The sequence below is a fragment of the Enhydra lutris genome, unplaced genomic scaffold (genome assembly GCF_002288905.1).
Source record: "Enhydra lutris kenyoni isolate GAN:26980312 unplaced genomic scaffold, ASM228890v2 scaffoldscaffold17, whole genome shotgun sequence".
Classification (NCBI taxonomy): Eukaryota; Metazoa; Chordata; class Mammalia; order Carnivora; family Mustelidae; genus Enhydra; species Enhydra lutris.
Genome location: NW_019154101.1, coordinates 13,719,808 through 13,746,264, shown reverse-complemented (window position 1 = coordinate 13,746,264; position 26,457 = coordinate 13,719,808). Strand labels below are relative to the sequence as shown.

The following is a 26,457-nucleotide window of genomic DNA, read 5'->3' as shown; positions in this document are numbered from 1 at the left end:
CAGAGATGACCATCAACTCTGCATATGTGAGGAGATAATTTTTCTTCCCTATCTCCAGGGGCAGGACTGCACCGCCTGGGTAGAAGGCAGGCAGAGGGGCCCCCTGCTGCTGACCAGCCATCAGGGGACCTGTTTGCCTGCCCAGGATTTAGGCCTTGGGCAGGCTCTATGGGAATCCTGATGGGGCTGCAATCTGTCCTACTTTACGAGGACCCCTCTGGTGTTTTGCTTTGTTTGCTTAAGATGTATTGATCTGAACTTCCCACAGTTTCATAAGCATTTATTTTTCCTTTACAATCCCTGTATTCCATTGTGGATTTTTTGCATGGTATTGAAACCAGCCAAACTTAAAGACTATTTCACATACTGACACATAAAATTTATTCCAAATCGTAGAGGTCTGTGGTGCTTCTTGATTGTGTGTGTGTGTGTGTGTGTGTGTGTTTGAAAAAAAATAGTTACTTTAAGGGCAACACACTAGTAAGATATCCCTCAAAGCCTTATCAGGATCCTGTGATGTTCTCTGTATCCCTAAGAATATGGCGTTGATATATTCTGTGGTTGAAGGGATGCCGAATACGACCAGGAGGCCATGCTTTTCATCCACACCATCTTTATCACTACCAGTGGTCAGATCAATCCAGCCATTGTCACAGACTGCTCCACATCAGCACCTTGACTTTGTTGGGAGGCCATGCAACCGATGAAACCCCACAATGAGGGTGATGTCCATGCTGGTGGAGCTTAAAAAGGGTGTCACACAATTTAAGAGAGCAGGGGCCATGGCTTCTTCCAATGACTTGAATAATTTCCATAGTGTCACTAAAGAAGTCTAGGAATTAAAGGTAAAATCAAATACATTTTTGGAAGAGAGGGTATAGGGAGGGGCAGAAAGATTTTATATATATATATATGTATATATATATAACTCTAAACACACATGATATTATTATTTCTGGGGTTTTCTATGAGCCTCAGAAATGGAGCATTCCTTATCCTATTATTACAGGGACTTCGTTAGCAGAATTATGTGGTACAACAAAAAGGCAATGGCCCAGAGTAATCAGAGATGGAAATATAAAAAGGCTCAAGTGTTTTATATCTATTCCTAGAATAGAGAATTATATGGTCAGTTGCCCCTCCCCACAAGGGTCCCAGCACAAAATTCTTATCGAGCAGGCAATCCAACAGGTAACAGAGGAAACCATCAGCCACCGGGTCCCTAGGCTAAGGAAACTTCTCAGGGGTGGAGCTCCTGTGGCACGCAGCGCTCATATAGACTGTGCAAAAAAATAAAGTATGATTCTTAAAAAGTGACTTGCCATAGAAAAGGGGTACTTCTGTTAACTACACGTGGGTCTGGCGATAGTTCTTGTCAGGAGTACAAAACAACCTCCTGAAAGTTAGTGTAATAACAGTAATAATAATAATACAAATAATAACAATACTTGCTTTTAATTCAAAAGTTTTCACAGTAATTAATGCAGAAGGGTCGCGATCAGGATACACACTAGCTAGGCGTCTTGCTAAGTCAGGTGGGTTGGAGCCCGTGTCTCCAGGGATGGTTAGCTTGTGCCTCTCACAGGCTTTCAGATTTGCTACCTTGCAGTCCACCTGCGTACACACACCTAATAAATACCTTTCTCTATGTACAATACAGAGATGAAGGGCAAACAACGTGGCCACGGAGGTGACTTCAGTGGGCAGGGGGGAGGCCTTGTCCTAGGCCACACGCACGTGGGGCTCCTCTTCGGTCTCCTGGCCCAGGCTGGTGTAGGTGACCGAGGGCTCCACCTGAGCTGTGGCCGGTAAGTCCACGACGGGGCCCGAAGGATTGCGGAACTGCTTGTACACTCGGGGGTCCTGGGCTATGTATGTGGAGGTGGAGGAGTAGAGCACCAGCCCGATGAGGATGGTGAAGAAAGACAGGAGATAAAGCCCTGAAAACTGAAGAACACGACAGCAAAGTCACTCAGCCATAAGAGCAGAGCTGCCCCCACGAGAACGAGGCCCCGAGGGACCCGGGAAGAGCATTTCCCCAGCCGAGCAGGTGCCTTGACGAGCAGGCCAAGGCTCCTGATGGGACGTGTAATGTTATCTTCCTAAATTGCCTTGCTCCTATTGATTCTCCTTATCTTTTTTCTTGGCTCTGCAGCGAACACAGAAGAACACTTAGCTAATTTTCCCTAAAGTGCCAGTCTGAGTCCCTGATGTGGGAGAACTAGTTAAGCACAAATTAAAATACGTCGAGTTGAAAGCAAACAAAACAAAACAAAAAATCTCTGATATCCCTCAACAAGGGTTGTTTGTGGCTTCATTAAACCCGGAACAAATAGAGATGTTCCATTTAAGGTTGTAATGAAGCCATAAACACCAAATCCCTCCCTGACACAGCTGCTCTGGGCACTCTTGTTGGGCCTTCATCCAGTTCAGACGCTATTTGTGTTCCTCATAGGAACTGCTACTGACTTTTGTAACTATCTTTTGCAAGAAGAGATTATCCTTAGATCGAGAAAAAGTAGTAAGCATTCCATTCTTGCTCCACTAATCTGGAAACAGTCAGAGCTGTATACGTAGCATCCTGCTTCCTAAAGTATTTGCTTGACAATTTATTGAGATTTGTTGGGGAGGGGAGAAAATATTGGTTTATACAAGGGCTTGTGAATTTATGTATGTTTTCAAAAAAACTACAACATCTGGACCTTTTTTTTTTTTTAGAACTTTTATTTATTTATTTGACAGAGAGAGAGCACGAAAAGGCAGCGTAACAGGTAGAGGGACAGGGAGAAGCAGCCTCCCTGATGAGCAAGGAGCCAGACGTGGGCCCTGATCCCAGGACTCTGGGAACAAGACATGACCAAAGGCAATCACTCAACCAACTGAGCCACCCAGGTGCCCCGCTTCTGGGCCTTCTTGAGTAGTTACACTGGAAGCTGTTCCTTGAGTATCTACTGAGGTGGAGGGGAGTAAGGTTACAACACAAGTGTTGTCATTTCTATTTCACTCATTCGTTCATTCATTCATTTGTTCACTCATTCAGCAAATAGTTTCTTTTATGCCCTTCTATAGCAAAAATGGAACTAAATACTGGGGAAAGATAAATGAGAACCTATGGTCAAGGGCTTAAACATCCGGATGGAGAGACAGAGGTACAGGTAGACAAAACACAATGCGCTTGTGAATGCCAAATCCCATTTTAGTCAAGAGCTGTTGTTCCAGTCTTGACCACGTGCTGCACCCATGGGCAAACAGAAGACCAGTTTGATTGGATTTTCCTATTCATTTTTCATGCTCATACTCTAACAGAACTAAAAACTGCTGAAAAGACAAAAATTAACTGGAAGCTGGAAGAACAACAGGAAGAGGATGCAGAGAGTCTATAAAGTACATTGCAAGGCTATAATAGTTCAAAGACAGCTACAGCAGAAAAGACATCCCTGAGGTGAAGAGTCCATTACAGTGGTGTTTTTTTTTCTTTTTCTTTCTTCTTTTCCTCTTCCCTGCTATTGCTCCTCCTCCCCTTCTCCCCCTTCTCCACCCTTTCCTCCTCCTCCTTTCTCCCTCCTTCTTTCAATCCCCCTCCGTCTCTCTCTCTTTAACAGCAGCAAGGTAGCTAAAACTAAAGACAACTTTCTGATTTTCTTTCTAGATCATTCCTCACCCTGTCTTTCAATTCCTTTACTCCTCGTATTCAAACGATGTGATAGTCCTTCCTCAGGTGGATTTATAGACTAGATTCAGCTTGTAACAACTTCACTTTGAATAACTTGAAACAACTGATTCAGTTTTTCCCAACGAAAAGAAGTGTGCTTTATTCTTTGATCCATGAATTTGTTGGCAAGGTGAAATGGGAGGAAAAGAAGACCATCAGATCTATTGCAGGTGATCTCAGAAAACCAATTTACCCCTACACCTGCTTCCTGAAATTCTACATTCAAGAGCAGCAGTCTTTACCTGAAACTCTGGTGAATGAAAGGGGTTTGTTCCCAACACTATAATAATTTCAAATATTTTGTTAATGATTTTCATTTCCAAACTCCACGGACATGTGTCTAGTCTCAAGTGAAGAGCCATGCTGCTTGCAAGTGTGAGCTGGCCTCTACGTCAGCAGCCGAAGGTGGGGAGATTCCAAACTGCCTTCTACCCACACTTCGGATTCAAATCTCAGCTCCCCTACTTTCTAGCTGTCATTTTGGACAAGTATGTTAACCTCCTCAGGTCCAAGTTGCCTTATCAGTGAAGTAAGGCTAATAATTGTTATCTATATACAGATAGCTATATAAAGAGTGGCTGTAAAGATTAAACTCGATAAAGCAGGTAAAACCTTTAACCGATGCCTACCTTGCAACAAGCATTCAATCATATCACCTTTGTTGTCATGAGTACTGTTTTGTCGTTAATGTCGATAGCCTTATCTTATAATGAGTGGTCACATATGAAACACTTTTATGTAATCATTGATTATATTGCTTTTCTCCCTTAACTATGGGACTGTGTCTTTCTCGACCAGTGTCAAGTGTAGAGCCTGGCATAGTGTCGACATCTGCTAAGTGTCCTTTGTTCTTTGTATTTTGAGTAAATGAACAAATTTAACCACATAGAAGTTTCGGATTAAAGAAACAAACAGTAAAAAGTCAGTCTGTACCAGTGGTGTATTTCAATTTTTTAGCTTTAAACTTGATAATCCAGTATCCTTTCTCATACATACAATGGCAAACAAAAATTCAGTGAAAGGGAAGTCAAAGTATTGACCCTTAATCATTAACTTCAAAAGTCATCTTCAAACCTAGGGTCAGTCAGAGGACAATGACCAGACAACAAACGGGGAGGGACGATGCAAGAGTCTGGGTCGAAGATGGGGGCTGCTGATCAGTGGATTGGCACAGGACGTTTCATAAACTCGGGATGGACAGGACTTGGCAATGCAGGAGGAGGGATAGGAAGGGATCTCACGAGCAGTATCCTGCAACAAGGACGTGAATTCCTCTCAATTCCTCCTTTCAGTTCCAATGGTCTGCCTTGATCAAGACAACAAATATTTAAAAATCCATCTTTGTAAAGCTAATACCTTTGTCACTGTATGAACAAATACCTGAATCATCCCTTTTTTGGACATGGAGCCATCAAGTGGAATGATACTTCCACTACCTAGGGTTCTCCTGGGACTCAGCTTTAGAATGACAGCACATATTTTACTTCCCATGCATTTCCATTTATTTCATGCAGAAGTCATTCTAACATTGTTCAAAATACAGATAGCATGGGATTTTATATGACAGAGGCACCCTGGAAGTCACCCAAGAGTTTTTATTCATAGATGGTAGACAAAATCTTATTTAGCATGCATGCCCAAAAGGGAACAAAAGATATGCATTATGATTCATCTGGATAAATACTGAATATTAGAAATCACAGAGGAGGGACGCCTGGGTGGCTCAGTTGGTTAAGCGGCTGCCTTCGGCTCGGGTCATGATCCCAGCGTCCTGGGATCGAGTCCCACATCGGGCTCCTTGCTCAGCGGGGAGCCTGCTTCTCCCTCTGCCTCTGCCTGCCACTCTGTCTGCCTGTGCTCATGCTCTCTCTCTAACAAATAAATAAAATCTTAAAAAAAAAAAAAAAAAAAGAAATCACAGAGGAAAGGTCTGATTTTCTTTTCTCTTTTTGGATTGACAGAAAAAAGAAAACTGAATCAGGATCCCTGATAGGATGATTCCCAGGTTTGGATGCTGCACTTAGCCTGATAGCACATTCTTTAAAAAAAAAAAAAAAAAATCCTGTATATTCTAGGCTGCCTATGTCATTTGGTGCAAAGAAATACTCATGCCTAGTTGCCTAACCAAAGAACAAGGAGTGCCCTGGGCACTAGAGGAGGCCTGAAGTTACACACAGGCAGGGTTCAGGTGGAAGCTTGCTATCCCCATTGACGAGCACAGGCTGTTGGTGGAAGTGTGCGCGGTGGTCCCAGTCAGTGGTAGCCCATCAGAAGACGCTCTATGTTCCATGCTGTAGACACACTCACACCTGCGTTTACCCAACCTGAAGCTTTGAGAAGCTGAGAAGGGGTGGGCCGGCACTAACATGACCACGCTGCCCACAGTGTTCACTTTGCTGCTGTCTTTTCCATCCTGATGGGTCTCTTTGCTAACAAGGGTCAGAAAGCTCTCATGGCACATAATGAGAATGCCTGTGTGTTGCTTAAAGCAATTTGCCTGGGACACGAGCCATCATCCAGAAAGGGGTGGCTTGGAAGACTGATGATAAGACTTTACAAAGTTCCTCAGCCTCCAGTGAGGGATTAAACCTCACTCTAAGGGCGCCTGGGTGGCTCAGTTGTTAAGCGTCTGCCCTTGGCTCAGGTCATGATCCCAGGTCCTGGGATCAAGCCTCACATCAGGCTCCCCGCTCAGCAGAGAGCCTGCTTCTCCCTCTCCCACTACCCCTGCTTGTGCTTCCTCTCTTGCTGTGTCTCTCTCTGTCAAATAAATAAATTCTTAAACAAACAAACAAACAAAAAAACACTAGCTCTAGCCAGCTGGCATCTCAATATGATTATTATTTAGCTAATGGGACATTTGGCACATCAGTTAAGAACAGAACACAAATTTTCATTTTGGCTTTGGTATTGAACATTAAAGCAGTTTTAATAAACTAATGACATGAGTGAGTCTTAAGCCTATACCAGTAGGAAACTACATGGTTTGAAAGCCATTTCACATTTTACTTATAAATGTAGAATAATGGAGGAAGAGGGCAATTTTCAAGGGCATCTTTCCTTTTCTAGCTTGACCAAGAGGAGGCCAGGGGTGAGCAGAGAAGAATGTGGTCAATTCTCAGAAAGGTGGAAGGGTTCAAGGATGAAGTGACTTTGGGTTAAAGCTCTGCTTTTACTGAATTTATGTCCGAACCACTTCTGTATGATGGGCCTGCTTCTTCCTTCTTCCCTGGCGGGGGGGGTGCACTCTTGGTGCAGGCTTCTGTATAATACGGCTTTTCTAAGAATACTGATGTTGGGCTCTGGTCATTTTTGCTCAGCAACTGCACTGGGGCCCATTAATGACCAGAATGAATTTTTATTTAATAGATAATAAAAAGTTAAAAAACTCTTTTAGCTCTTAAAGGGAGATATAGGGTAGTTCTGTCTCCAGAAAAGAAACAGAGTCAATGGAATAAAGGAACTATGTCGCTTGTGATATGTAGACGAAAGATCTGGAAGAGTAGATGGTGAGGTTTCCTAGGAAACTGGGGTACTGGGAAATGAGATTTGGGTAGAGCTCCTGGAGTTATCTGACAAAAAAGGGGAGATTTAAATTTAGATCCAATTTTGTCTAACTTGGAGAGCCAAGGAACCTCAGAGAAAATGTGATTGGAAGGAGGTAGAAAATAAGGTCGAATTAGAAAGAAAAGAGATACAGGTAAAGAGAGTTCCTTGATAGACAGGAGGAAAGGGGACTGCATAACTAGATACCCAGAAAAAGAATAATTCCCTAAATTAACCACCCAGCATATATTCTTTCTCTCTCCATCTCTCACTTTTTACCTCCATAAACACACACACACACACACACACATACACACACATACACACGCATCCACACACACCTGTAAGCCATGACTGCTGACCTGATAGGACCTGCTTTCTGAACTTGAGAGAAGATAAGTGGGGGAGAGAACACTATCCCTAAAGCCTTCTCATGTGTGGTAGGTGAGCAAAGGACAATATTTTCAAACCGTCGCGTGTTCCCAAGGCCATCTGTAAAGTGTGGAGGAAAGAAATAGCAGTATCTCAGACCATGCCTCATCTTGAAGGCATTATTGCTAAAACATAAAAAGACATGTCTTGCCCCAGCAAAGGGGCTCTATTGGATGCAAGGCTGCTGCTACAAGAGGCATTCCATTTGGAAACTTGACAATGGTAATTGTTGAAAGTGGTTTCTGCACTGCACTGAAATTCAAGGACATTTCTAAGTGTTCTTATGCATGACTTTTAACATACACAAAGGAAAACAAAAGTTATGTGGCTACAATAATGATTTCCTTTTTTGTTCTTGTTTCTTCTTTGAAAGAGACACAGATGTAATTAAATCTTTCCACATTTTTAACTCTTTAGCAGAAAATACCTAGGAGGATAGAGGCTGGGAATTTGCAAACTTAGTGGTTGCTTCAAAGGTCAATACAACATGGGTAAGTAGAACAATAAAGGGCAGTGACTGGTCATTCCCAAGGTCAGACGGCACAGGCTGCTATATGTGAGGTTCAAAAGCTGTTGGGAAGAATTTCCATGCAGGGAGATTGGTCTGGCAAGTTCAGCAGCAAGTTATGCCTGGGAAAAATTAGACTTCTAATTAGGTTTGTGAAAACTATCCTGAATGATCTACAATGTAAAATAGTGTCCTCTCCCTTATACTTCCATCCTCTGTGATATCAAATGCACACACAACGGTAAATCAACTGGCACATCTAACCGTGATTTCTAGAGACTGAGAACAAATAATTAAGTCCATTCTGTTCCCAACAGAAAACCAGGTTATGCAGCTGGAGATCCTTGGTACCACAGTAACTGAAAGACTCATCAGGAACTAAGTAATGCAAATGCCAGTTATGAGAGAATCACACTCAAATATAATACTATATAAATATAATGCCATAGCAGAGTTTTTAAATCTAAGTATTATGGGTTGATAAAATTGGCTTTTATAACTATGGGTTCCCATTTGAGATGTGAGTTGAAGAGTGGACCCTTTGGGCAACGACTAATCTGCCAGGTGTCCTGGGGTGGAAGGGAGAGGGCCACTCACAGAGGAGAGCTCACCTCTCCACATCTGTGTGTATCTCAGCCGGTTGTGGATCACACCTTGAGTTTGGGAGTGCTGTGGTGAGGAGCAGAACCAGGAGAGACTGGTCCTTGCTGGGCAGGCTGTCAGCCACAGTCTGCCTGGGATCCTGTGAGGAAAGGCTCTCCCCTGGGCTTGATCTATTGCTGCTGGGTCTGAGCCAATTTTTATTCAGGGCAAGGCAACTAGACAGACTTGGCTCCACAGAAATGCCAACATAAACCAGTTGCTGTTTGACCTCCTAATTCTGGCTCTGCATTAAACTAACAAGATCATTTTTATTATTAGTAAGAGTATTACAAATGCAAAAGTTTAGCTCCTGAGTTTACTGAACTGGAAACACACTGCCTGGAAAGGCCAGAGCTTTTTCAAATTCTTTAGAACTGCCTTATTGCTGTTCTGTCTCCTACTCTTACCTCCTTGTATTTCTCACCCCTTCTTTCCATTCCTTTTTTTTTTTTTTTTAAGATTTTATTTATTTATTTGAGAGAGAAAGAGAATGAGAACAGAGAAGGTCAGAGGGAGAAGCAGACTCCCCATGGAGCTGGGAGCCCAATGTGGGACTCGATCCCAGGACTGCCGAAGGCAGTTGCTCAACCGACTGAGCCACCCAGGCACCCCTCATTCCTTTTTTTTTTTTTTTTTTTAAGAAAAAAGAAAAGGGCTAAATTTTTCTGGCTAAATACTGCAATATTTCTTTCTCCTAAGTTATAAGTCATAGCGTGGTAAGTATCAAATGAGAGTGTGGCACATGATCTATCCACAAACCCACAACTCGGTTGTCTTCAGAGACCACCAGCACTGACCTCAACCCCTCCCTCCTGGTTCTTTCTCCGAAGGTGATAGCAAGTAATCCCAAATCTGTGCTAAACTCATCTAGACAGAAAATAAATCAGTGAGTACCTCAGTCAAAATGACAAATGGTATCTCTATCTATACCAACAAACCAACGAATTGCAAAGATTTAAATACCTGGAGAACAACTTTATCCTCCAAGCAGCGCATTGTTAAGGAGAGAAGGAGCGAGCAGGAAGGCCCTGACACCGTCACAGGACAGGGCAGTGCCCCGCCCCCTCCCCACTGCAATCCCAGTTGGGTTTATGAGGACTTCTGATTGATTTGCAAAACCAATTCATCTGGCACTATAATTCGTGCAGCCAATCACCTCCAAGGTCAATGAGGGTTTTTTATGGGCAAATATCTTCCCCTGTGAGTAATTTCACACAAGAGTACAGCAACAGGGAGCTAAAAATGGATTTCTGACATTATCTTGTAGATGACAAACAGACATTTTCACTTGGGTTGATGAATTGATAGAACTCATCATTCACGCGGATTTCTATTCTCTGCAGTCTGGCCAAAGAAGACCAGAACAGCCAGGCCAGAAGTGGAAGAAAGGGGGCCTGGTCTGTGGGAGTGTTTAATTATAGGCTCACTTACAACAAAGGCCATCAGATGGCTCATTTATGTCGCTTTTCCGTGCTTCCTTCTTCTTATCACTCATCAAAAAGGGATTGCATTTGCGTGTGAGGGACGCAGAGAATGGCCTTCACTCCCATGTTACGACTCTTGCATCATCAATCTATTTTCCCTCCACACAACACACAGGTCACACTGGGCTGCAGTGATTTTGCAGGAAACTGAATGTGAAAGCCAGTGAACGAGATTTAGTTTATAGAAGTGGTAGGTGTTACAGCTCAACTTACCGCAAAGAATCCCTATTACAATGGAATCAAGAGGCAGAAATGGGAGTGGCACCGCGCCCTATTTCCCCCAGTGATCCACGAGTAAAATTTTTGCTTTCCATTAGCATATTGCTCTGCTGATCTAAAAGTCTTAGTTCCAAAGGTTGGCATGTTTCAGGGGCACCTGGATGGGTCAGTTTGTTAAGTTTCTCTGGATTTCGGTTCAGGTTGTTATCTCAGGGTTGTGGGATCAAGCCCTGAATCAGGCTCTGCTCTTAGGGCAGTCTGCTTGAGATTCTCTCCCTCTCCCTCTCCCCCTCTCCTCACTCACTCTCAAGTACGGGCACTCTCTCTCTCTTTTTAAAATAAATAAAATCTTAAAAAACAAAAACAAAGGGAGGAATGTTTCTACCAGGAGACACAACCATGATTCCACTGGACTGGAAGTCAAGACTGCCACTCAGCCGCTTTCAGCTTGTGCTTCTCAGTTAATGAAAAAGGGAGTTCTTGTCACTGTGCTGGCTGGGGTGATCAATCTTGGTTACCAAAGGGAACCGGGCTCCTACTTCATGAAGGAGGTAAGGAATAATAGGTCTGGGATACAGGAGATCCCCAGGCATTCCTTAGTATGACCATGCCCTGTGATTATAGTTAATGGGAAACATCAACAACCCAATCCAGGCAGAACTACTAATAGCTCACATCTTCAGGAATGAAGATGGGGTCATCCCACCTCACCCTGCCCCATCCCTCCTAGAGATAGAGTGTGTGTGTGTGTGTGTGTGTGTGTGTGTGTGTGTGTGTAAACATATACATATATGAGACTTTTGATGCAGTGCTTGGCACATAGTAAATGTTCAATAAATGTCAGCTGTTGTTAGCTTTATGTCACTGAGACTCAATGCTAAAGCATGGATAGGTCTGAAAACTTTCCTTAACAGTTCTTTCTGAAAAGTTCAGCATGAATCAAATTGAACTGCAAATGCATGTAGAGAATTGGCAACTTAAAAGAAGGGTACAACCATCAGTCCATCTGGGGCGGAAGGCTTTTTTGTCAGTGCAAATAACAAACCCCTGCTTGATCGTTCGAACTTATTAAGAATCCTCCTAAGTTCCTATACTGCTTTGCACTATTAATTTAGAGCAACTACTCCCCAGCACCACAAACCATCTTTGAGTATATTCAAGTTCAGCAATGCATTTTGCTTCCTCTGTGTGGTAGGCTGAAAAGTGACCCCCCTCCCCCATCAAAATACATCCACATCTGAATACCTGGAACCTTTGAATGTTAAGGGTATTTGATTAAGTTAAACATTTTGAGATGATAGGTTATCCTCTGTGCTATAGACTGAATTATGGCTACCCTACCCACCCCCCTTTGAAGCCGTGACCACTAATGTGTCTTATATTTAAAGACGGGGCCTCCATGGAAGTGATTAAGGTTAATGAGGTCATAAAGGTGGGTCAGTGTCCTCATGAGACACCAGAGAGCTCTCTTTCCCACATCCCTCACCTCCATGTATACACACGGAGAAAAGGCCAAGGAGGACATAGTGAGAAGGTAGACATCTACAAGCGAGGAAGAGAGCTCACCAGAAACTGAACCCTGAGGAACTCTGATCTGGGACTTCCAGCCTCCAGGTGTGAGAAGTAAACTTCCGTTGTTTAAGCCACCCAATGTGTGGTATTTTGTTAGGGTAGCCTGAGCACAGGCTAATATACCCAGGTTGAGGTGGGCGCTAAATGCAGTTACATGTATCTTATTAGAGGGAGGTAGAGGGAGAAGGTAGACACACACAGAAGGGTATGAGAAGTTGGAGCAGAGGGAGATTTGAAGATCTCCACTTAGAGAATGGAGAGAGAGAACCACAAGCCAAGGAATGCTGGCAGCCATAGCAGCTGGAAGAGGCCGGGTACAGATTCTCTCCCAGAAACTCTGCATGGATCATGGCTCTGCTGAATTCTGGCCTGGCATAGGGTACATTCTGGATAGCAGAGATGTGCAAACATACCCTGAATATCCCTGTTAATCACGGTCTTGAAAATACAGAGATCTTGTCCTCCTTCTGTGTTCCCCTCAGACAGGATGCACGGCACAGTGTGTTGTTCAGGGTTCAAGGTCAGGGGCTCAGGGGATGGCCAACCTGAGACAAGTGTCTCCTTTGCAATGAAGAGTGTGCATGTGGCAGGCCTTTATTTTTTGGAAATGCTGGCCGGGCAAGGAGGGGAAGGACTACTGAGAGTTGCAGGGTGAAGTGGCTATGATCTACAAACTGGCTGCACGGAGATCCTAGCACCAGATCCTCCCTGTGCATAAGGGAACCTGCATCCTGATCACTGTCTCTAGGTGTCTTCTTTGGTCTCACTGGACCATCACCCACCCTAGGCTGAGAGTCTGCTGGGGAGCAGCCGCACCCCACGAAACAGACTTTGGACTTCCGGTCCTCAGAACGGTGAGAGGAAAATTTCTGTTGTCTTAAGGCACCAAGTCTGTGGTAATCTGTTACAGCAGCCACACAGAACCGACAGAGTCAGCAGTGAATCATTCATTCAATAACTGAGCTTAACTGTGAGCCGAGACCCTTGTCATCACGTCCCTGTCCATCAGGAACACTGAGTTTCTACTGTTTCATGAACTGGGGATACAGTGATAAATAAGATGGATATAACTCCATTCTTAGATTCCAGTCTGTTGTTGGAGACAGACTGAAAACACTTGAAGGAATTAACCTGTAATATGATTTGGGGAAACACCATGAAGAAAATAAACAGGTGGCTGGGTGACGTGAGAGTTTGGTGGAAGCTACTTAGATGGCGAGGGGGAGGGTTCTTTGCAGACGAAGCACTGGGGCTGAGACTGAAGCAGGCAGGGAAGGAGCTGGGAAAGAGCCGTTCAGGCAGGCGGACATCAAAACCAAGGGTGCCAAGGAGGAAAGGGCACAGCTAGTTCTAGAACTGGAAGGGCAGCCGATGTCGCTGATGTCTAACAGTAGTAATTCATGGAGTGCATCCTCTGTACTAGTCACTGTTGAATGCAATTTACACTATTCACCTTCTTAGTAACTCATGAGGAAGCTACGATTATTTCTCCCTTTCTAAGAGGAAAATAGGGAAACACAGTATGGTGAGCAAGTATCAAGAGTGGAGACGGGAGCCATTAAAACGCATAGGAACACTGTGTAAGCCATTAGAGGTGAGCATGGCATTTAAATTTTGCTCAAAACGCAATGAGAAAGAAGAGTATTCAGCAAAAGAGAGTGTAATCTAATTGGTGTTTTAAATGGACCATCCTGGCTGCTGGTAGGTGATTAATTGCAGGGAGTAAGGGGAAGCAGGTGGACCAAGAGACTATTGCAATGGTCTAAATGAGAGATGATGGTGGTCTGAACTAAGATGATGTCAGTAGAAAGAGAAAAGAATGCATTTTAGAGGAGAATCAATAGAGGAAAAATTAAGACTGAATCTCAATGACTGAAGCTGAGTGTTTTGAGGTATGTGATTCTTTTCTAAGCATTTCTCATGGTGCATTTATTACCCTATTTTCATGTATAATTTCCTTAAACAGAGAAGATCTACACTTAACATCTCCTACAGTACTGGGATAAACTCTTACGCTTTTAATCTATGAATTTTTAATCTTATGTATTGTATTATGTATTATGAACTTCTCCCATTTCTTCATTGGTCTCCATTCTTGCAACCTGAAAACTATTCTAAGAAGAGAACTGTATTTAGGAAAGCACAATTTTAAAAACACTACTTAAGTTTGATAATCTTGGCAAACGAACCCACTGTCAACTTCCTCCAAAGTATTTTCATCTCTTATCATTTTTTTTAAAGAAACTAACCCCTCAGAGAAGTACAAAGTACTGTGAGGAACATCTTGGAGCTGAGGAAGCAGGAGGTGAGGCAGGTTTAGTAGGGTAGAGTGCTCAGGATAAGGTCTTGAGGCAACAGCTGATATAACTGCCTTGACCCTCCTAAGGTCTCCCAAGGCCTGACCCTCCACCCAATTCTCTCCCCATTTCCCAACTGCTTCATTAATTGCATTGCAACATAGTAATTCTTTTTGTTCTTCCATTCCTTCCTTATTTTTAAGCTTCTAAAAACAATCCATATCTCTACTGCATGGGCCAAGGACACAACTTTAATTCAACAGATCTTAGAACAACCTTAATGGATATTTGATGAAGCTGGATGCTGTTCTTTCTCAGTTCATAGAAATGACCAATCATCAGGAAATATTGTCATGGCTGTGGGAGGAGGAAACCTTTGACAAAAAGAAAAATGAACTGCTCTTACAACCATACTGGAATTCCTTATTTCCTTGTCTCACATGTACCTGGTAATGGAAGGAAAGACAGAAGAATGAGATAAATGGATGAGTAATCGATCATAAAGAGTAACATGATGTCACAGATGTCATGGGGGAAATCATTTTATGGTTTTAATAATTAATCAATTCTTTTTCTAAATAAAAATGTTGGTACCTGGGGGTGCCTGGGTAGCTCAGTGGGTTAAAGCCTCTGCCTTCAGCTCAGGTCATGATCCCAAGGTCCTGGGATCGAGCCCCGCATTGGGCTTTCTGCTCAGCAGGGAGCCTGCTTTCTCCTCTCTCTCTCTGCCTGCCTCTCTGCCTACTTGTGTGTCAAATAAATAAATAAAATCTTTTAAAAAAATTAAAAAAAAATTTGGTACCTGATGAATCGCTGCCACCTTCACTTAAATAACTCTCAAGACTCATTTCCCAATTCCAGAATATCACTAAGAAGTAGTGGCATTGGGCCTAGAATATTTGGTTATTTCATAATAAAATCTCACAACGTTATTATCACTGTATTTCCACAGTATTGTCTAATCCTCAAAATCCATGGAGTGCTATCAAAAATGTGACAGACATTCAACAACACTGTCAGTTTCTTATTCCCCCTTTAAATTAAATTTTGTGCTTGCTATAAAAATAAAATGACTGTCTTAAGACTTAAAAACATTCTGAACTTTGGGTTTGTTACTATTATATAAACATATTTTTAAAAAATCAGATATCTAGAGGATTTGGCATCCATGAACCAACAGAACCATAACCATCTATGATGTCTCTCCCTATAATTTTGAAGGAGATGCGAATGGTGAAGTATCATCAAACTGTAGAGAGATTGGTCAATTGAGATGTCCTTCTCTACCATCAAATCAGTTTGTGTGTATAAGGGCCTCTTTTCTCTGGATCTGTGATTCTGGGAAAGTTAAGTTGGTAATATTGTCCTTATCGGATATTGTCCTATCTGATATTAGTTCTTCAGAGGTGCACTCTATGCATACAACTTTTGGAATGCACTCCATGTCTACAGATGCCTTGGCCTCCGCCTGCTCTGTAAGTGATGACTTCAATATCCCTTCCCTTTCCCATCTTCGCTCAGGGCTACTGCTTTGCATTGGCACACCACTCATTCTTCTACATAAATGAAAACGATAAAGCAATACACTGAAGACATTTCACTGGTCTGCAGTCACACCATGGGTTTCTTTCTCACAAAACCAACAGATATGGCCTTCTATGCCACCAAGAACTAAAACAGAAGGCACATCGACCACTTACTCTAAAATGAGGACGAAATTATTACAATTAGCCGTAAGAGCAAGTCTGTATACTTGAAGTGCAAAGGGATTTGTACCATTTTGTGTACAGCTTTCAGCAGCTTTATTACTGACACACTTTGCAGAGGAAATGGCTGTTTCCTGGTGCTGAAGATCAGTGAAGAGTTTGCAAGGACAGGTGTAGTTTACATTGAGGGTCAGTCAACTAACAGATCTGGCAGCTGCCTGGTTTTGTAAAGTTTTATTGGATGAGAGCCATGTCCACGGTAGCGCTGAGCAGCTGTGACAGAGGCTGCTTGGCTTGTAAAGTCTGAAATATGTAGCATGTGAACCCTTACAGACCAGTTTGTGGACCTCTGTGCATGGAGACCCATCAATTATATATAGACAGACATGGAAATATAGTGTGTGATAATGATTCAGTTCCCAGTTTCACTGTGGAATGATATATGATAATAAATCTGAATGTTAGATATGATTTTCCTACAAATAGAATAAATTTCTCAGCAAGCTGTCCACCCCTGATGTGAACTCCACTCTCACACTCCCCCATGATACTGTAATAGCTACTGTGGCATTGAACTGTTTTTTCTAATCTCCATGTTCCCTTAAGATGTTCTCTGAGCACTCCATCAATTCAGACAAAGACTGAATCAAAACAGTGGCTTGCTATTGTGGAATCTTTTTTTTTTTTTTTACTTTTCGGCTGGTCGCATAAACATGAGATGTAAAGCATCCATATCAAGCAATGGCTTTTTTGCTTCTTATGGGAAAATTCTTAGATAATGTTCAGCCTTGAAAACTGAAGTTTAACCTTGAAGGTTTCTTGTGGAGATAAGCCTTTCATTGAATAAATCATTGCCAGATCCTTACTGTGCCAGGCACTGTACTAGATATCAGGGATGTGACAGGGAAGGAGACATGCTCTCCCTCTGTCATCCAGGCTTACTACTTAATTCTTACATAAGGTCAGTCCTTTTATCTAAAGGTAGAACTCGTTAGCACACAGAGGAAATACCAAGGCAATCGATAATTGTGGAGACAGATGCCCACAGAGCAATAGGAAACGGCTACTCTTCTACACATTCGTGCCTGGTTCCATGGAGCATCAAGAAGGACCTGGGTTTGAAAGCGCTAACCAAATTCACATTCAAGTTCAACTGAGTGACCTTGCTAAATTTGAGACTCCACAGAATGGTTTACAATGTATTTATTTTTAAAATAAAACCACATCCCAAAAAAGACTTCAATGAGATAGAGACTAGGCATATGACTAAGTTAGTGCTTAGCAATATAATGAGCCAAGAGTTTTAGTTCTGTGAAAATAATGAGGAAAACAGACACAAAGAAGCACTTTCCCTTTGTGTTCACGCTTGTCCATTAAAACTGAGAATAAACCATTTAAAACCTTCTAATCAGTGTCTGGTTGCAATTCGGTCCCATTTTTCAGTGGCAGAGGTTTGTATTTATTTGAGGGAATTGCAAGCTTTATGTAATTTCAAAGTAAAAATAACTTTATAGTTTTATGATTATAAAAATAATATATGCATATTGTTTCACCAATGCATAATTTATGCAATACTTCAAAGTGTGCAGAACATAAAATATCAGCACTCAAAATTCTACCGTCATTAATAATGGCATTATTTATTGAGTGTTCAGTGTGTCAGACACTGCAGTTAAGTGATTTACATTCCTATATTCATTTCTATAGAGGGAACTGGCTAGTTACACAGTATCTACTATTATGACCCCCATCTGCTGATGGGGAAATTATAGATAACAGAAGTTAAGTGACTTTGGCACAAGGCTGTATAACTGGTAGAATCAGGGGTTCCTGTATTGAATTCAGGGGTGCTGTAAACCTAGGCAGAAACCCAGGATTTTGATTCTCACTGACATCTAACTGAAATCTAGCATTTCTTCATTATAAATGTAAGCAATGAGCTCCATTAGTATTAGCAGTACCTTAGACTTTTAGCTAATAGAAATCACATATATTTTCATATCACATTAACAATTGCTGCAGATCTTTCCAGATCTGCACTCATCACTGCTTTGAAACAATAGTAGTTATCAAGTGTGCTTCTAGATCCTGTGATTTGCATATTACTATATCATCTCATTTAAAAATATTTTGAAAACTTTATTTTAATATAATCAGCCTGCTTTGTAATGCTATGTATTTTATTTTAGACATTTAAAAACATTGTGAAAGGAATCTCTCTAGGGTTTACCAGACCAACAAGGGGACCCATAACACAGAAAAGATAGGGACCCCTTGGTAGATGGGGAGCTGAAATTGACACCTGGGTGGTCTGACTCTGGAGCCTGGGCTCAGGCATATGACAACTCTCTTATTCTGTCTGCCCTTGGATGCATGTTCATATTTTGGTGAACATACTTTCAAGTCTCTAATTTAGAGAGAGTAGGTTAAGTGGTGATTACGCAAACTCAGGAAAAAACTCAAGGAAACATTCTTAGGAACAAAAACCCTTTCCTACTTCCTCATATTCTCAAAGGAGGCGGTGTGGGAGAGGATTGGAATCTACCATTATCTGGGGCTCTTTAATGAATGGGGCGGGGTAGTTCAAGGCTCCCAAGGCATTGCATCTCTGGGAGTGGGATAGGTCACAGACCAAGCTGACCTACAAATGTAAAGATATCAGAGATATTCTCATACAAAAAGAGCCCAGAGATATGACACCTGTAGGCTCCTACTGAATGATAAAATCCAATAACTCAAAAGACTGAAAAAGGAGTGGAGGCAGTGCTCAATTTTTCAAAAAAACAAAACAAAACAAATCCCAATAGCTATAAAGTTCTGAGAAAAAGAAAATGTAACCTAGGAAAATTATCCTTTGAATACAAATATATATAAGAAATGTTTTTAAGGAAGCAAAGACTTGGAAGATAACAGCCCCTGTGAACATTTCCTGACAGACCCACCACCAGCCCAATGGCACTTTTCCAGTGACTATGAAGTGTCTCTTTCTTCAAGGCACTTGACTACCATCTGCAGGGAAACATTCCCTAGAGATGGGCAAATTGCACTGTGGACAGCCTGTACAATCATATACTGCTTCCTGACATTACCAGTACTGATGAAATCCAGCCAAGTAAGAGATAAAGCAAAATAAAGAATTCAGGAAGGAAGGGCCTACATTTCAGGTAAATGGGGTTAAACCCCTAGGGATTATACTGATAAAAATTAACTATTAAAATCATGGACAATATAAAAAGAGTACAAAGAAGTCAGGAAATGAGGGAGGGACAGTATTACCTTTCATGGAAGGGGCCACCTAAAAACTCTCAACACTTTAAATACAGAATAGAAAATAAATCTTCCATCCATGGGAGCCCCTGAAGATGTGCAGAGTAGTGGCCTTGCTTCAGCCCTCATGTTTGAGCCAACCTTTGTTCTTTACCTCAGCAAGCTGATGCTGTGATTTCTGTGAGCTTGTGTCATCAGTATTCTAGTCCATGGGAGAGAGACACATACAGGTCTGGTGACAAAATTAGGTGTCTGAGTACGCTGGAGGGGCTGGACTTTGCACCTGGTGACAAACACATCCCATGCATTCTCTTGGGAAACAACTAGCTGGTTTTTCCTGGCCACACTCCACAGCAACCACAAGGCTTTCCATTTGAAACTTCTGCAACTCCTCTAGCTCATTCCATTTCCCCCTACAGCTTGTCCTGATGATGTGAGTTCATAGTAGTTGTTTGTGATGTGAGTTTATGAATAGATACACGTAAAGGGAGTTTTGATTTCTGGCCATCAGTTTGGACTTGCTTCTCGGTTTATCCCCAATTTCTCTAATCCTTCCAGTAATTCTAGTACATGGAAATTGCTAATGTGGCAGAGACTGGCTAGGGTTCACTAAGCCTATTTTCCATTCTTCCTCTACAAACAACTTGACTACATTTCCCAGCTTCCCTTGCAATCAGGTGTGGCCACGTGCTGGAGTTCTGGCCAAAAGAACAAGGAAGAGGTTATCTATACTACTCTAGACAGAGCCTTTAAAGTCTCTAGGTTGTCTCAACAGATAGCTCTGCAAAGGACTCCAAAAACCTAGCCCATGGGCTGGCCAATTTTTTCTTAAAGGGCTACATAGCAAATATTTTAGGCATGTGGGTCACGTGGTCTCTGTCACAACTACTCAATGCTATCTCTATAAAGCAGTAGCAGCCATGGTTAACATAGCAAGAAATGGGCACAGTTGCACTCCAATAAAGCTATATTCGCCAAGAAAAGGGGCTGGCTTGCAGATCACGGTTTGTTAATCCCTGCCTTTGAGGATGGCAGAGCCACAATATGGAAGGAGTCTGGGTTTCTGAATGGCTGCATGGGAAGCACTCTCTCCCACCCACAGAAGCTGGCAACACTTACCCTAACCAGTTTAGAAAGACGGTGATCTCAAAAGACACTGTACTGAGTTTCCAGGCAGGGGGAAACTAAGTTCAAATATTCATCACTCTCTCACCTCGGTATTTTATGTGAAATGTCCCGGGGCCTCAAGGAGGCCAATTTTTCCAATTCTCTACTCACCAGTGACAGTTTAAAAAATATAAAAAGAGTCATAAAGGCTAAGTATTAAAAATCTCCCATTTATAGTCCTATTTTAGTACTCTAAACTTAAAAATCATAGCCTTTGAAGATGCCATTCTTACAAGAAGAAATACAACAAACTGCTTATGGGGGTATTTTTGTAAGGAAGACGTGTACTATCACTTTTCTGCTCCGTGGCTGCCTCAGGCTGAGGCTGCCTGACCTGGCTTTTCAAGTGCAGTTCCATTAATCAAATTGCTCAGCACTGCAGAGGATCAACACGGTTGCTTGGCTCCAGATTCTGATCCACAGCAAATGAAAGATTCCGCTGTTAACACAATCTCTGCAAACTCTCTGGCGTTGGCACTCAGATGTTAAGGATGCTTGAGATGGCTGATCTATTCAAGTTTCAGTGGTTTGGAATCTCAGCCTTTGCATTAATCCACCTGGTGATTTTGGGTGTTCTTGTCATCTTTATTTATAAATGAAAAGTTAAGTACCCAAACAATGCCTGGCACTAGCAGGCATAGAATAAATAAATATTTGCTGGATGAAGTTCTTTTAGATTTAGTGTATAATCATATGTTATTAAATTATCCCCACATCCAGGGTTATTAAACTTTTCTTGCCAAATCTCTTATAACAACAACAAACAACAAAAACAAAAACAACAAAACCAGTAAGAGAAAATGGCACATGTGGGATGAAATTTTTAGTGGCTGACAGATGGGGTCAAGGGAGATCATGAGACTACACCTGTCCTCTGAGGATATAACCTGGATTGCTAGAATAAGTAGTTGACAAGGTAAGACACTTTTATGATAACTTGTCAAAAACAACTCCCAGCAATTATACAAAATATATCAGATATACAGATGAGCCAAAACCATGCAGCATCTTGTCTAATGAACACATACAGATGAAATTCTAAAAAATTCTAAAAAATTCACATGAATCACATTACCCAGAATAGATGAAATAGACTTGTTGGACACAGGATTTTGAAATTTCTCTCTCCCCTTTTTTTAGGAGTGAATATTTGGATGACAAAAACATTTTCCTGAGGTAAGAATGTAAGTTTTATGGAGCCCTTTATTTCCTAAAATGTTAGTTTTCCAACAAGATCACCTGTGGTTTCAGGCTGCTCAGTGTGGGGAACCATATAAAACAGTGGCCTTGGGGCGCCTGGGTGGCTCAGTGGGTTAAAGCCTCTGCCTTCGGCTCGGGTCATGATCTCAGGGTCCTGGGATCGAGCCCCGCATCGGGCTCTCTGCTCAGCGGGGAGACTGTTCCCCCCTCTCTCTCTGCCTGCCTCTCTCTGCCTACTTGTGATCCCTCTCTCTGTGTCAAATAAATAAATAAATAATCTTTAAAAAAAAAAAAATAAGACAGTGGCCTAGAGGGAAAGTTTAAAGGGAACTAGGAAAGAACTTACAATGTTCATTTCTTCTCTATCAATTTCATGTTTATTTATTTTTTTTTTAAAAGAATTTATTTATTTGACAGAGATCACAAGTAGGCAGAGAGGCAGGCAGAGAGAGAGAGGGAAGCAGGCTCCCTGCTGAGCAGGGAGCCCGATGCGGGGCTTGATCCCAGAACCCTGAGATCATGACCTGAGCCGAAGGCAGAGGCTTAAACCACTGAGCCACCCAGGTGCCCCTCATGTTTATTTTGATACAGTTACAAAAATAACCTTATGAAATTACTCTCAACTTTATTATAGCTATTCTGTGACAGTATTAAGCCTTGAAAAACTAATAGCAAAATGTGTGAAGTAAACCATTTTCTATTTTAAATGTCAAGCAAAAGGGAATATTCTGCATATTCAACATTGGCTGCTTTTTTCCTGAAGAATGTTCAGCATATGATGGCATATTGTAAAAGAATTTATTGGCGTTTTATTTTAACAGCTCCCAAATGTTTTGTATTTATGGCTATCACCTAAAAATTCTATTGTAAGCAATGAGGGAATTCAGCTGAAAATGATGAATATAATATTTTCTATATTTGTATGCATGAGACCTAGTTTTGCCTTTTCAAACAAGGCATAAGAGGAAAAACTCACAAAAAATTGTTAAAAACTACACCTAGTTACAAAATGTTAAAATAAGTTAGTATCCTAAAAATGTGATGAGGCAGGGATTACTAGTTCTGAGGCACACATTTAATCAGAGAAACACATCACGATTTGGTCACGTTTCTATACATTCTATACATCAAATGTACATATACAACATTTGTATATATGTATACATCTATACATTTCTATACATTCTACACATTATCTACTGCCTTCAAAAACTCCCTAAGGAAGGTCTCGTCACCTTGAAGTTGGGAAAGAATAAATAACTGGCTCAAAGTACTTAAAGAGCAAAAAGAAGCCAAACTTAAGGCTCCTTTGATGTGACAGGCCATGCTCTGCTTATCACCCCAGGCTGCTGGATTCATACTTCACCCAAGAGATAGCCAGTAGCCCTCCTGCCCCCATCCTTTTCCTCCACGCAAGACTGGGTGTTCTCTTTGCTAAAGTCACATATGAGCAGGTAACCAGAACAACTTGAAAATCAGTTGTTAAAGGCAACAGAGGGCAGTGTCTGTCTGGGTGGAGAATGTGTCTTCATGACCAGATGCAGCTTCTAATGAACACCAGCCAGTTGGTGAGGATGTGGAGAGAGGGGAACCCTCTTACACTCTTGGTGGGAATGCAAGTTAGTGCAGCCACTTTGGAAAACAGTGTGGAGGTTTCTCAAAAAATTAAAAATAGAGCTACCCTATGGCCCAGCAATTGCACTACTGGGTCTCTACCCCAAAGATATAGATGTAGTGTAAAGAAGAGCCATGTATACCCCAACATTCATAGCAGCAATGGCCACAATCGCCAAAGTGTGCAAAGAGCCAAGATGCCCTTCCACAGATGAATGGATAAAGAAGATACGGTCCATATGCACAATGGAATATTACTCAGCCATCAGAAAGGATAAATACCCAACATTTGCATCAACATGGATGCAACATGGATGCATGGAGGAGATTATGCTGACTGAAATTAAGTCAAGCAGAGGGTTTCACTTACTTGTGGAGCCTAAGGAATAACATGGAGGACATGGGGAGATGGAGAGAAGAAGTAAGTTGGGGGAAATCGGAGGGGGAGACAAACCATGAGAGACTGCCTACTCTGAGAAACAAACAGGGTTTTGGACGGGAGGGAGATGGGGGTTTGTGTGAGCCTGGTGGTGGGTATTAAGGAGGGCACATATTGCATGGAGCACTGGTTGTTATATGCAAACAATGAATCATGGAACACTACATCAAAAACTAATGATGTATTGTATGGTGACTAACATAATACAATAAAAAAATGATAAATAAGAACATATGCATAAACATCCATTAAAAAAAATAATAATGATCACAGCCACATGTCCCAGCTGGCCCAGCTTGGTGCCAATATTCCCTCACTTGTCTTGGTATAATTGCTAATACTCCTTTTGTGGTAGATGGAATAATGGCTCCCAAACTCCTGTGGATACATTACTCTTTGTGTAAAATAGACTCTGCAGATGTGAGTAAACCAAGGAGCTGGGGAGATGATCCTGGGTGATCTGGGTCAGTCCCATATGCTCACAGAAGGTCAGATTTGAAGATGCTTTACTGCTGGCTTTCCAGATAGAGGGAGCGGTCACGAGCCAAGGACTACAGACCGCCTCTAGAAGCTGGAAAGGGCAAGGAAACAGATTCTCCCCTTGAGCCTCCAGAAGCCACAGAGCTCTGTGAGCAATTTTAGCCCAGTGAGACTTCTGACCTCCGATGCTGTATGATAATAAATTTGTACTGATGTAGGTCATGAACTATGTGGTAATTTGTTTGAGCGGCCATAGGAATCGAATCCTTTCCATTTCAAAAGTGTCCTGTTTGTACAATAAATATAAGGGGATAGAGTTCATAACTGATCAAGCTCTAACCTTGAAAAGCTGACACACCATCAAGTTGTAAAGCTCTCATGGAAATCCCTTCCTGGGTTTGGTTTTGGGGGATGTCTGAGGCCCAGTAAAACTAATTTCCTACACTTCCCACAGATTGCTATGGATTTAGTGTTCTGGATTCAATACTGTCATCAGGTAATAAGAACAGAAATAGATACCCACTTCTCAAAAGTCTTGTAAAACAGAATTTGCCAGAGCGCTACACCGTGCAGGCGTCTAATGCAGAATCTTGTCATTTGCCTCCCTGGGACATGGGGCTTCACGTACGGTCAGCACAAAAGGAAGAAAAGGTGCAGACAGTGGACTGATGGGTGGGGAAGGGAATGGATTTTTTTTCCCCCAAGGGTAGAAAGTGAGAAAAAGCAAATAATCAATGTTGGGTAGGAGAGGTTCACTTTATCATTTAGTTCTGCCTCAGTAAGCAACATCTGGGAGGGCTATTTGCAGATATTTATAACCCTACCAGAAGGTTATCTGGAGGCGAGACATCATGATTAAGTGAAGGAGTAAACTATATGTGCAGACTGTAGGAAAACCAAATGAGATCTCAGCAGTCACCGGTCAGTCCTCAGGGCTGAAGTGGGAGGCTCCTCCACATTGCCCCTCTCACGCTCCTGTCCAGCTTCCTCCAGCAAAAAGAACTCCCGAGACAGTCAATTCCACTTTCAGATGACTAACTGCTAACAAGATGTCTTTATATTTAGCTAGACTCTTAGAATCTTCGCTCTTTGGTCCTAGGTCCACGTACCTGCTGACGCATAATAGGATCATCTTGGGAGCCTTGACAAATCTAATGCCCAGGCCGTCGTACTGCAGATAGCATAAATCAGAATCAGTGGGAGTGGGACCCAAGCAGCACCATTTTTTAAACTCTTCAGATGATTCCAATGTGCAGTCGAGGTTTAGGGTCACTGGCTTAAACTCACTTCCCCACTACACTCTGTATATAGTGACTTGTACTATATTTATATATATATAGAATATATATATATATAACTTTATTATTATTCAAGTCATCCTCCCCTGAACTGGATTTTCTTTCCCTTAGGTGTGTCTTTCCTCCATCCCCTGAGAGCAGGCAATCGGAGGCAAGGGGCAATCATCACTGAGCAACCCTGGAGAGAGCCATTGTTGGGGACCACCAGGGAAGACTTGGTGGCCCCAGCGTCCCTGGTGGGACTGGCCTGGCTCCTTTCACATTTTAAAAAGTATAACCAGATTGATAAATTGGACTTCATCAAAATTAAAACCCTTTATGCTTCCAGGGAAACTAACAAGAAAATGAAAGGCAACCACCGAGTGGGAGAAAATATTTATCATCATGTATCTGATAGGTGTACACTACCCAGCATATATAAAGAAATATCGCAATCAGTGATTTAAAAAATAACCAAATTAAAATGGGCAAAAAATTTAAACAGACATTTCTTCAAAGAAGACATGAAGATATAACCACCTTTTCCCCATCCTTAAACACACACACATACACTCCATCCCCTGACATCACCATTTTTGTGAATTTTGCAAAATTTACCAGGATTTTTCCACTGACTATAAACTGCTCATAATGATAAAGTTACCTCCAATAAGCATTCTTTAAAAATCAGTTTTCTGAGGGGCGCCTGGGTGGCTCAGTGGGTTAAGCCTCTGCCTTAGGCTCAGGTCATGATCTCAGGGTCCTGGGATCCAGCCCCGCATCAGGCTCTCTGCTCAGCAGTGAGCCTGCTTCCTCCTCTCTCTGCCTGCCTCTCTGCCTACTTGTGATCTCTCTCTCTGTGTCAAAATAAATAAATAAAATCTTAAAAAAAAAA

At 42.0% G+C, this 26,457-nt stretch overlaps 1 protein-coding gene across 1 annotated transcript in view; it reads right to left on the bottom strand.

Annotated features, from left to right (window-relative positions):
- Window positions 1–978: 978 nt before the first annotated feature.
- The window catches only part of LOC111147805 (solute carrier family 35 member F1), a 394,491-nt gene continuing 369,012 nt past the window's right edge, over window positions 979–26,457 (bottom strand). Inside the window, exon 8 of the mRNA XM_022504048.1 lies at window positions 979–1,947. Within this exon, the coding sequence (XP_022359756.1) occupies window positions 1,723–1,947 (225 nt within the window). The 3' untranslated portion in view covers window positions 979–1,722. The remainder of the gene's footprint in view (window positions 1,948–26,457) is intronic.